Source organism: Micromys minutus, assembly GCF_963924665.1.
Source record: "Micromys minutus genome assembly, chromosome: 17".
NCBI classification, from domain to species: Eukaryota; Metazoa; Chordata; class Mammalia; order Rodentia; family Muridae; genus Micromys; species Micromys minutus.
Genome location: NC_137952.1, coordinates 33151275 through 33164058, shown reverse-complemented (window position 1 = coordinate 33164058; position 12784 = coordinate 33151275). Strand labels below are relative to the sequence as shown.

Below are 12784 nucleotides of genomic sequence, written 5' to 3'. Positions count from 1 at the left end.
GGATAAATGGTTAAATTATTTTTCTATGCTCCACCTCAAAGAAACCTAAACAATAGTTGTTAAATTAGAAACAAAACTGTCATATATCAAGCAATTTATTTAATGAGTGGAAAATTATGAAATTAGCTAATGGGAGAAAAAAAAAACAGCTTTGTGTGGAATCACTAATGACAAGCCAGGACACTGATATTTACCACACCAGAATTTATATAAAAGTTTTAATAGAACAATAGACAATGGTCAACATGAATTCTCAGGATCACACCCTTAAATGGGAGTTGGGCCCATTTTCAGCGATTAAAGAAGTTGCCTGGCCATGAGTAGCAGCTCATACTTGAATAGAGCTTTAGGGGGCCTGTAGGGGAGCCTTCTAACAACCCTTCCCCTCCTTTAGACTGCTATTTTGGGGTGTGGTACCAGAGGCTATTAGCATCAGCAGCCTGAACAGTTCCCTTAATGTTTAGGAAACTGCAACTTAGGGCAAACTGATATTCCTGATTTGGATATAGAAGAAGAATTTCAGAACTTGTGAGGGTGAGGTAGAAATTGAATCATGGATATTTGAATCTAGACTTTAAGCACAAAGGTTGCAAGAAAGAGAGGCAAGCAGAACAGACGTCATTCTAAATGTCTCTCAGTCCACTCTATACCTTCACTTATCAAAACAGAGAGAAAAAAAGCTACCAACCTTTTGAGGTGCAACATGGGAGCCACCAGAATGGTATTTCATATATGTTGAATGCTAAAACAGCTAAGAGTCTACTCTGAGACCCACACTGACATGTCTACCTGCCTTAGCAATTAAGCTTCAGCTGTTTGTGGACAACATCACATGCTACTAAGTTAGGCACCAAGCATGGAGGGCCTGCACGTCAGGAAATGGGACATTTTACTTTTAATCCTTAGCGCTTTCAGTGTTTGGCCTGATGACAAATTATAGGAACCTCAAAAGAGCCTGGGGGAGTCCATGAAGCCACATCCCGAAGAGTGGTTAGAGAACAGGGAAGTATTTTTAACAGGAAAGGGTGTTGCATAGAATATGCTGTTTCACATCTCCACCTGTTTATAAACATCAATAAAAACCTAAGTCAAAGCTATACTTTAGAGTTAGTCGTGATACCTCACACCTATACTGGGGAAAGGAGAATCAAGAGATTGAGACCATCCTAGTATATGTAGTAAGTTTTAGGCCAGTCTGGACTGGGGAAGACACTGCCTAAAACAAACAAAACCTCATACTTTTTTAAACAATGAAATTATACAGGGCAGAAAGTCATTATGTTTATTACATTATACTTAATAAAGTACTACCTAATAGAACTCTGAGTTGCATGTATGTACAGACATACTTGTGTGCATATATACATATATGTGGCAAGCATTCCTATTTACCAATGTTCTAGGTTGCTATGTCTCTGCAGCTAATTACTCCGAAGTACAGTAGTTTGAAACAACCATGTGGTCTAGTGCACAGTGGATTGGCTTTTTCTCTTGTGATTCAGATGGTAAGACTGAACTTACTATCAGGATGTCTATTAATACATTCACTATGCAACCTCAACTTCCTCACAGTGAGTCAGAAAAGTAGCAGACTTATTAGCTTAGGCTGGGAGTCTGTCTTAGAATTTCTGTTGCTATGAGAAGACCATGACTAAAAGCAACTTGGGGAGGAAAAGAATTTATTTGGCTTACATTCCAGGTCATAGTCCATTAATGGAAACCAAAGCAGGAACCGAAAGCAGGAACTAAGACAGAAGGCATCAGGAGCACTGCTTCCCAGCTTGCTCCCCATTGCTTGCTCAGTCTGCTTTCTTACACAGCCAAGAACTGCCTATCTAGGGGGGAAAGTGCCGCCTGTGTCCACCCAAATTAATCACCAGTCAATAAGGTGCACTACAGACTTGCCTACAGGCAATCTGATTGAGACATTTTCTTAGTTGATGTTCCTCCTCCCAGATAACTCTAATTGTGTCAAGCTGACAAAACTGAACCAGCCAAAACCAAAACAACACAAAACAAAAGGCAACGACAACAAAAAACCCAAACGAAGAAAACAAGCCTGATCAGGACAGACTCCGAATGCCTGCAAAGAAGGCTAAACTTGCATGTCCTTTTTGATCCATCCTCAAAAAATAACAGTGTTACTACATCTCTCATATTCTTTTACTTGCAAATAAGATTTTAGGCCTGTTCCGATATTAGAAAAAGGAACATAGTTCACACTTCCAAAAGGGTTAGCAAAGAACATGTAGCAAAGATTAAACTAACAGTGAACTTCCAGCTAGCCAACAGAACCAGAAAATATCAATGGCTTAAAAATGACAAATCTCTTTGACAAAAGATCCATATAACTGTTCCTAGTTAGAAGAAATAGTAGGCTCTGGGTCACAGGTTTCTTATTTTTAGTCTTTTGAACTCCAGTTCTAGGAATTGGAGTCATGGCATATCTGACAGTATAGAAATATGGTGGCTCACAAAACAATACTTCAGGACAGGCCTTACTTCCCGAAGTGTAGTTATACAACACAAATTGGACTAGATGAGGTTTTTGTTACTGTTTACTTGTTTTTAAGATGATGAAAAGCTGAGCGTCTAGGAAGTTGAAGATGGACAAGGTGTATCTGGGATGAGTTGGGAAAGGAGGTGAATATGTTCAAAATGCATTGTGTGAAATTCTCAAAGTAATTAAAGTGTTGTATTTAAAAATGAGCTAAAAATGAGGCATGAAGAGACTCTAATGGGCATTATCAGCTGAAGGAAGCCAGTCTGGAAAGGCCATATACTTGTGATTCTGTGTATCGCAGTACAGGCATTAGTCATATTTGTGGTGATGATGGATCAGCCATACACATGTGCTGCTTACCAATCAGCAATGTATGTTAAGTGTGCATCAATAGTGTGTACTAAGTGCTGCCCTGTCTAGCTCTGTGTGAGCGTGTGTTGCTATTGGCATGACAAATAACTCACTGGTGCAACTTGGAATCTTCATGAGTCAACCTGCTGAGTAGCTGGGATTCCTGTTCTTTACTACTGTTCTATCTGAAACACTCCATTTCTTCACGCACTGCATTCAGCCTACACTATACTTTACTATGTTTACAGTACTTTTCATTGCTTAGATACACGATTTACATTGGCAGCATTGCCCCTGGATTATGGATCCTATTCTTCCCTGGGGTATTCTGTAATTGCACCATTGATTATTATGTAGCAGGCGTTGTGGAACACTGGGGTTAGTTTTGGAAAGCACCAGCCCTTTTCTTTCTTTGGCTTTTAGAGTAAATGGCTGATCTGGAGCTTTCTTAGAATGAAAGGCTGCTCTAGAATCTTGTTTGAGTTGAGCTGAGTTTTAGGGTTAACTGTAACTTTAATTGGATTGAGTTTATTTGTGATGTACTCAACCTCCAACCTCTTCTAATTACTTCTAATATTTCCCTGATATTTGGGCTATGGAAAGTTTAAAATGAATTAAAAACACACACACACACACTGCTCAGATTTTGGAAGTCAAACCTGTAAGAATCAGTCTGTCCAGTTTTCCTCCACTTTGGCTTCATTGACAAAATTCATAAGTGAGGCCTGAAGGTGACATGAAGGGGTTGTTTAAGTCATCTGCCTTTGGATTTGGGCATTTTCCCAGTTTGTTCCCTAAAAGCATACTTACACCTAAGGCTCAGTAGATGTATCTTCATCTCCACATTTATTTCACCATGACAGGCCAAAGGAAGGTTCGATGGATGGAGTCACCTGTCTTTCAGGTAAGAAAGTTGTCGTGGGTTTGTGCTTATTTATAAAGCATGTTTCTTTCTAGATTTTAGGTCATCAGCTGGGCTGGCTTCATGGGCTTGCCCTGCTATTGATCTGAGCCTGGTGCTGAGCAGCCCTGCATGGAGTTTAGAGCTTTGATGAGTTTGGAATGAAATGGTATGGCCTTGACCATCATTGTTATCAGTGTCTGCTGACTTTCATTAACACCTAGAACAGAATGCTTTCTATATGACCTGGCTTTTCCTTATTATTTCCAAAGAGCAGCTCTCTCCTTCTATGAGAACAGGTGTGTGTTTACCTCTCATTTCTTCTTAAGTCCTTTATTTTAAAAATTGGAAAGTTTATGAATTTACATTTGAAATATTATTCCCTTTTCTGGTTCCCCCCTTCCATTTCTTCTCCCCCTGCTTCTATGAGGATGCTCCTCTCCGACCCACCCATTCCTTCCTCAACACCATGGCATTCCTCTACACTGGGTATAAGCTGTGACAGGACCAAAGGCCTCTTCTCTTATTGATGCCAGACAATGCCATCCTCTGCTACATATACAGCTGGAGCCATGAGTCCCCATGTGTACTCATTGGTTGGTGGTTTAGTCTCTGGAAGGTCAGGGGTGGGTCTGGCTGGTTGATACTGTTCTTCCTATGAGGTTGCAACCCCTTCAGCTCAAGTCCTTTTCATATTATTTCAGACTATGAATTTCATACTGAAGTTGGCTAAAAAAGTTCCCTATGCATGTTTCATGCCTTTGATTCATTTTCTCTTTCCTTCCAGTTAAATGTATACATTTTCTCTCTCCCTTTCTTTGGCTCCTCCTCACTAAATTTTCATTTGTATATACTACTTCTCATGTCTCTTTCTCTATCTACTTAGCCCCAGAGTTCCATGTTTCCTTAATACTTGAGTTCATCTGTTCTTGATATTTTATATATTTTACTATCACTGTCAAATGCATGTTTAATGATATTCATTTCTTTTAAATAATATTAAGAGAATGACATATTCTGTTTAACTCCAAATGCATAATTAGCTTTCTAGAGTATAGCCCCGTGATTTTATAAACCGGACCATTTAATAGGTGAATACACAATAAGTGCTTTAGGAAACTAAAATATGATTTCCTTCTTTTCAGCTATTATTAAGGTATATTATTAATTAGTAAAGTATATTAAGGACTTACAAATTTTTCTCTCTGTTTCCCTTTCTTTGGCTCCTCCTTATTATATTTTCATTATCTGGACATATTTTTCAAATACCTAGGTACTCACCTGTTTATCAAGTGATGAATAAAACAAGTACTTACAGACTTGGGACAGCTGCTATATATAATTTATTGGATGCAGCTCTGATGTACATAGTCTCTATCTCCCTGGAGACATGTATCTGCCCAATATTACCATGAAAAAAACTTTGTAAGTTTGGAGGTTGAAGCCTTTTTAGAAAAATGTGCCTGTTTTTGTCTTTGTGTATGCTTTGTTTTAAAACAGGTCTTTCTGCGTAGTTAGTTTGGTCTTGAATTTTCAGTCTTCCAATTAAAATTGACTTTTAATTTGATAGTTCTGAGAGCCAAACAGGCCAAGAAGGGCTTGGAAAAAGAGGCTCTTAGGGAGATATCTAAACAGAAGTAGGAATGTGTGCAAGGTGTTCATGAGAAGGACTCAGGTTTTATCTTGGAAAATTCATCTATGGTTGAGTACATTTTCAATGCTCGGAGAAACTACATAGTACAATGGGAGTGTGAGTTGTTAGCCTGGAGCCTCCAGAGTATGCTCACAGTTTCACTGCTGCCACTTTCCTGTCACCAAGATGAATGTGTATTAAATCTCTGGTTCTGGGTTTATTATAGATACATTCCACAACAACTCAAAAATATCTTGGAACTCTTATTAGAATTTGAAATGAGAGCATTCAGCAAAATTTATGTTGAGGTTTCTTGTAGAGGCCGCATCTAAACTCTTACCTCTATCCCTTTTAAAAGTGTGTGGACTTTACAATGTACACAAATGAATGTTTTAGAATATCTTACAAATCCTAAATACCATATTTTGCTTTAGTGGGCTATGTATATTAAGTGCAATCAGAATTGATGTAATTGACTAATTTTGCTTCATTAGAAAGCCCAGGAGCCCCCAACGAGCTTTGAAGAATTCTTAAAGTCTCAGAACTGGGTGAGTGGGACTTTCTGCCCTTGTTTCTCTGCTGACACACCTTTTAAAAGGTGTATGTGTGTGTATATGTATATGTATATGTATATGTATATGTATATGTATATGTATATGTATATCAGATATGGAAAGAATGGGATTCAAGACAGTGTTTCAATCCAGGGAATGTTTGCACATGTTCGTTCCCCTTCCGTGGGCTGTATGTCATGTCCAGTTCATCTCAACATCAGGGTTTGACATTCACTCCTATTAGATTTTTGCATATGGTTGTGTGAACTTTCCCAAGATTTCTGTCTTATTTATACCGTAAGAAAATCTGATAGTTACTCTTAGTTAGCCACCCATAACTACAATATTCACAGAGTTTACAGAGACTGTACATTAGCATTCCTTCATTATTGAATCAAACAGATATTCAGAATATGTTTTCATATTGAAAACACTGGTTTCCACTGTTATGCATAATGAGTCTGTCTGGAGTTACTGGGATCACTAAGGAGTTTTCCTAAGAATTGGGTGAGTACATTCATTTGCAAATATGAAGCTAAGATTTGTTGTACTTTAAGGCATGTCTGATAAGGTTTGTAATAAAGATGCCAGTTTAAAAGACCGGAAAGGTGACTTTTAAAAAACATTTTTAGCCTTTAGTAAATGTTTAATATGCAAAAACAAACCAGTATCTGGTGGTAGATTTAAATTAACTTAATAGAGACAATGTTTTATGGCAGGAATTGGGGGGAGGGTTACTTTAATTTGTTATTATTATTACTTTTTTATTTTACATACTGCTCACTAACCCCCTCCCAGTAACCCACTCCCACAATCCTTCCTGAATCTGCCCTCCCTTTTCCTTCTGAGCAGGTTCCCTCCCATCTCACATCCCACAACACGACTGATACCTCCCCACACCCTGGCACATCAAGTCTCTGCGAGGCTAGGTGCTTTTTTTCCCACTGAGGCCAGACAAGGCAGCCCAGCTGGTAAAACACATCCCCACTCCGTTTGTTCAGACCCACATGGAGACCAAGCTGCACATCTTCCAAATATGAGTGGGGAGGCCTAGGTCTAGTCCATGTTTGTTCTTTGGTTGGTGGTTCAGTCTCTGAGAGCCCCAAGGTCCTGGTTAGTTGATTCTGTTGGTCTTCCTGTGGATGCAATCCTTCCTCCTGTTCTTCTATAAGTATCCCCAAGTTCCATCCACTGTTTGTCTGAGTCAGTTTGTGGTTGGAGCCTCTCAGAAGACAGACATGCTATGATTCTGTCTGTAAACATAGCAGAGCATCATTAATAGTGTCAGGGATTTGTGCTTGCTCATGGGATGGGTCTCAAGTTGGACTGGTTATCAGTAGGCCATTCCCTCATTCTCTACTCCATCCTTAATCTCGGCATTTCTTTTTTTTTTTTTTTTTCATTTCTGACATTTTATTTATTTTTTTAAATGACTTTATTTTACAAAACAAAGATAAATGTACAGATTTTAAACATTTTTTGCTTAAAATTATACATTTTTGTCAGTACTGTTTTTTCAGATATTAAAATAATTTTTACATAAAACTATGTGAATATATTTTTTTAGTCAGTACTTGATTTTTTCAAAGGCTTGACAGTATGCATTGAAAACCTAATAGTTACCATGAGCGTAAAGTACATGCAAAACAAAACGCAACATGGAAATAGTCAAAGTCTTCTTGTTTTGTATATATATATATATATATATATATATATATATATATATATATATATATATATATATATATATTGTTTTCTTTATTTCTTGGACTTCATACAGTCTGTGAGTTGTTTCTGGGGGAGTGCAAGCCTCTGGGGTTAGCATCCCACTATCAGTGACTGCATATTATGTCTGTTCTTTTGTGACTGGGTTATCACACTCAGGAAGATATTCTCTAGATGCAACCATTTTCTTAAGAATTTCGTTAAGTCATTGTTTCTGGTGGCTGTGTAGTATTCCATTGTGTAAATGTACCACAATTTTTGTATCCATTCATCTTCTGAAGGACATCTGGGTTCTTTCCAGCTTCTGGCTATTATAAATAGAGCCGCTATGAACATTGTGGTGCATATATCTTTGTTGTGTATTAAAGTGTCTCTGGGGTATATGCCCAGAAGTGGAATAGCTGGGTCTTCAGGTAGTACTATATCCAATTTTCTGAGGTATCACCAGACAGATTTCCAGAGTGGTTGTATTAGTTTGCAACCCCACCAACAGTGGAGAAGTGTTCCTCTTTCTCCACAGCCTCGCCAGCATCTGCTGTCATCTGATTTTTGGATCTTGGCCAATCTGACTGGTGTGAGGTGGAATCTCAGGGTTGTTTTGATTTGCATTTCTCTGATGGCTAAGGATGTCGAGCACTTCCTCAGGTGTTTCTCGGCCATTCGGTGTTCCTCAACAGAAAACGTTTTGTTTAGCTCTGTACCCCATTTTTTAATAGGGTTATTTGATTCTCTGGTGTCTAGCTTTTTGAGTTTCTTGTATACCTTGGATATTAGGCCTCTATCTGATGTGGTGTTGGTAAAGATCTTTTCCCATTCTGTTGGTTGCCGTTTTGTTTTCTTGACGATGTCCTTAGCCTTACAGAAACTTTGCAATCTCATTAAGTCCCATTTGTTAATCTTTAACCTTAGAGCTTGAGCCATTGGTGTTTTGTTCAGGAAATTTTCTCCTGTGCCTATGTATTCTAAGGTTTTCCCTACTTTCTCATCTAATAGTTTCAGTGTATCTGGTTTAATGTGGAGATCTTTGATCCACTTACACTTGAGTTTTGTACAAGGAGATAAGAAAGGGTCTGTTTTCATTCTTTTGCATGCTGAGTGCCAGTTGGACCAGCACCATTTGTTGAATAGGCTGTCCTTTTTCCATTGAATGTTTACTGCTCCTTTGTCAAAAATCAGGTGACCATATACATGAGGGCTCATTTCTGGATATTCTATTCTATTCCATTGATCCACATGCCTATTTCTGTATCAGTACCATGCAGTTTTCAGCACAATTGCCTTGTAATATAGCTTGAGGTCAGGGATAGTGATTCCCGCAGATGTTTTTTTGTTGTTGAGGATGGATTTAGCTATTCTAGGTTTTTTGTTATTCCATATGAAATTGCACATTGATATTTCCAGTTCCATGAAGAACTGAGTTGGAATTTTGATGGGGATTGCATTGAATCTGTAGATTGCTTTTGATAGGATGGCCATTTTTAAGATGTTGATCTTTCCAATCCATGAGCATTGGAGATCTTTCCATTTTCTGAGATCCTCCTCAATTTCTTTCTTTAGAGGTTTGAAGTTCTTGTCGTACAGGTCCTTCACTTGCTTAGTTAGAGTCACACCAAGGTATTTCATAGTTTTTGTACCAATTGTGAAGGGTACCTTTTCCCTAATTTCTTTCTCCACATGTTTGTCCTTTGAGTATAGGAAGGCAACTGATTTGTTCGAGTTAATTTTGTATCCAGCCACTTTGCTGAACTTGTTTATCAGCTGTAGGAGTTCTCTGGTGGAATTTTTGGGGTCACTCAAGTACACTATCATGTCATCAGCAAAGAGTGATGTTTTTATCTCTTCCTTTTCGATTTGTATCCCCTTGATCTCCTTTTGCTGTCTAATTGCTCCAGCCAGGACTTCCAGTACTATGTTGAATAGGTAGGGGGAGAGTGGGCAGCCTTGTCGAGTCCCTGATTTTAGTAGGATTGCTTCAAGTTTCTCGCCATTAAGTTTGATGTTGGCTGTTGGTTTGCTGTATATTGCTTTTATTATGTTTAGGTATGGACCTTGGATTCCTGTTCTTTCCAGGACTTTTAACATGAAGGGGTGTTGGATTTTGTCAAAATCTTTCTCAGCATCTAGTGAGATGACCATGTGATTTTGATCTTTGAGTTTGTTTATATGGTGGATTACATTAATGGATTTCCTTATATTAAACCATCCCTGCATCCCAGGGATGAAGCCTACTTGGTCATGATGAATGATCATTTTAATGTGTTCTTGGATTCGGTTTGCAAGGATTTTGTTGAGTATTTTTGCATCAATGTTCATAAGTGAGATTGGTCTGAAGTTCTCTTTCCTTGTAGGGTCTTTGTGTGGTTTAGGTACGAGAGTTATTGTAGCCTCAAAAAATGAGTTAGGTAGTATTCCATCTGATTCTATCTTTTGGAATAGTTTGGAGAGTATTGGTGTTATATCCCCAATAAATGTCTGATAAAATTCTGTATCTCTATCAGCATCTTGAGGTATGATTTCAGGTCTGTGTCTTCCTTTTCTGGAGTGTTTGGAATTCCGATGTTTTCTGTTATGGGAGAGCTGGGTTCTTGTGTTGTCAGGTTGTCTTGGTTTCCTTGGGATATACTCTTTCGCTTTCCTCTTGCCATTTTGTTGTCAGTGATATGTTCTTGCCTTTCCCTTGTATCTGGTCTGTATCCCTGGATCTCCACTGGTTCAGGTGGCAGATGGGTCGAGCCCTGTTCTATGCCTTAGAGTCGTCGGGTGGGAACAGAAGTTCCAACGTTCTGTTTCTGGTCGCTGGATCAGACAGGGCAGGGCAGGGCAAGGCAGTGGGTGCCCTTTCCGTGTGCACTCCGCAGAGATCTCTCTGCTCCCTGGCAGCCCAGGTCTCCCACCCACCAGTTGCTCAGCCTCTATGAGCCGCCGTTCCGGGTGGCAGATGGGCCAGGCTCCGCTCTGCGTCCTGAAATCCCTGGCATTTCTTATAGACAGGATAAGGACATGCTCGTTGATTCTTGGGTGCCTCCCCTATCCCAGGGCTCCATCTCTTTTAGGAGGTGCCCCAACTGCACCCTTTCCCTGTTGATTGCAGATTTCCATTCATTTTCATGACCTTCTGGACATTCCCCTGCCCCTTCCCACGCCTGTTCTTGAACCCTCCCAATCCCCTCCCACTCTCTTCCCAATCCCCTCCCACTCTCCTCCCAATCCCCTCCCACTCTCCTCCCAATCCCTCCCACTCTCCTCCCAAATCTCCTCCCACTCTCCTCCCAATCCCCTCCCACTCTCTTCCCAATCCCCTCCCACTCTCCTCTCACTCTCCTCCCAATCCCCTCCCACTCTCCTCCCAATCCCCTCCCAATCCCCTCTGCATCTAGTTCCCTCCTCCATCTACCTTCCATGACCATTCCATTCCAACTTCCAGGTGAAACCCAAGCATCCTTGCTTGTGCTCTCCTTCCTGTAAAGCCTCCTTGGGTCTGTGAAGTGTAGCAGGGGCATCCTGTATTTTAAGGCTAATATCCACTCATAAGTGATACCTAGCATGCATGCCCTTTTGGGACTTGGTTATCTCACTCAGGTTGATATTTTCAAGATCCATCCATTTGCCCGCAAAATTTGTGGTGTCTTTGTTTTTTATAGCTGAATAGTATTCCATTGTGTAAATGTACCACATTTTCTTTATCCATTCTTTAGTTGAGGGACACCTATTTCTAGTTTTGGGCTATTACAAATAAAGCTGCTGTGAACATAGTTGAGCTTTGTGGGATGGTGGAACATCTTTTGGATATTTACCCAGGAGTGATATTGCTGGATCTTGAGGGAGGACTATTCCAAGTTTTCTAAGGAACTGCCAAATTGATTTCCAAAGTGGTTGTACAATTTTGCACTCCCATCAGCAATGGAGGAGTGTTCCCCTTGTTCCCCATCCTTGGCAACCTGTGCTTTCACTTGTGGTTTTGATCTTAGGCATTCTGACCGGTGTAAAATGGAATCTCAGAGCTGTTTTGATTTGCATTTTCATGATGATTAAGGACTTTGAGCATTTCTTTAAGTGCTTCTCAACCACTCAAGATTTCTCTACTGAGAATTCTGTTTTGTTCTGTGCCCGTTTTTTAATTGGGTTATCTGGATTGTTGGTATTTCACTTCTTGAGTACTTTATAAATATTTTATATTATCCCTTTGTCAGATGTAGGTTTGGTGACGATCTTTTCTCAATCTGTGTGCTGCCATTCTATTTTATTGACAGTGTCCTTTGCCTTACAGAAGCTTGTAATTTCATGAAGTCCCATTTATCAATAGTTAATCTTAGACCCCAAGCCATTGGTTTTCTGTTCAGAAACTGTGCCTGTACCAATGCCTTGAAGGATATTTCTCCCTTTCTCTCCCATGAGATTTAGTGTATCCAGTTTAATGTTGGGGTCTTTGATCCACTTGGACTTGAGTTTTGTGTAGGATGATACATATGGATCTATTTTCATTCTTCTACACGTGGACATACAGTTAGACCAGTACCATTTGTTGATGGTGCTTTCTTTTTTTACATTATATGGTTTTGGCTTCTTTATCAATAATCAAGTGCCCATAGATTGTGTGCTCTTGGAGGGAGCATTTTCATTTTAAACTATACGTGGATGTTTATACACAGATGTATGTGTATTGCAGGGGTTTTTTTTTAGGTAGATAATTAATGGTATGATTCCTTATGCCATTCTTTAAAATCCCCAAATCATGTAAAACATATGCAGTTATGTTTATAAACCTAGAAGAATGCTAAATGAAATAAACCTGACCCAGAAAGACCACACTGCTACATTTTCAACTCACACAAGGGATCTAAAACAGTGGGACTTAGTAGCAAAGAGTATCCTAATGGTTTCCAGAGGTTTGTGAGAAGAGAATAAATGGATTGAAAAATACAAGGATTCTAATATATGGTATGTGTATACTCTAGAGACCAAGTGAACAGTATGGTGGCTCTACTTAATACATATTTTAGAACTGCCAAGACAATATCTATTAGATTTTGCACCATAAAAACACTATATGAGGTAATATGTTCTTGACTTTATACTTAGCTGGTCATTTCATAGCATATACAGATATTAAATTTTAT

The 12784-nt window shown here is 39.3% G+C and overlaps 1 protein-coding gene across 1 annotated transcript in view; it reads left to right on the top strand.

Moving 5' to 3' along the window:
• Nucleotides 1-5453: 5453 nt before the first annotated feature.
• The window catches only part of FAM227B (family with sequence similarity 227 member B), a gene marked incomplete at both ends in the record, with an annotated part of 124087 nt that continues 116756 nt past the window's right edge, over nt 5454-12784 (top strand). The window contains 2 exons of the mRNA XM_080930940.1: nt 5454-5492; nt 5883-5936. Coding sequence (XP_080787066.1) covers nt 5454-5492; nt 5883-5936 — 93 coding nt within the window. The remainder of the gene's footprint in view (nt 5493-5882; nt 5937-12784) is intronic.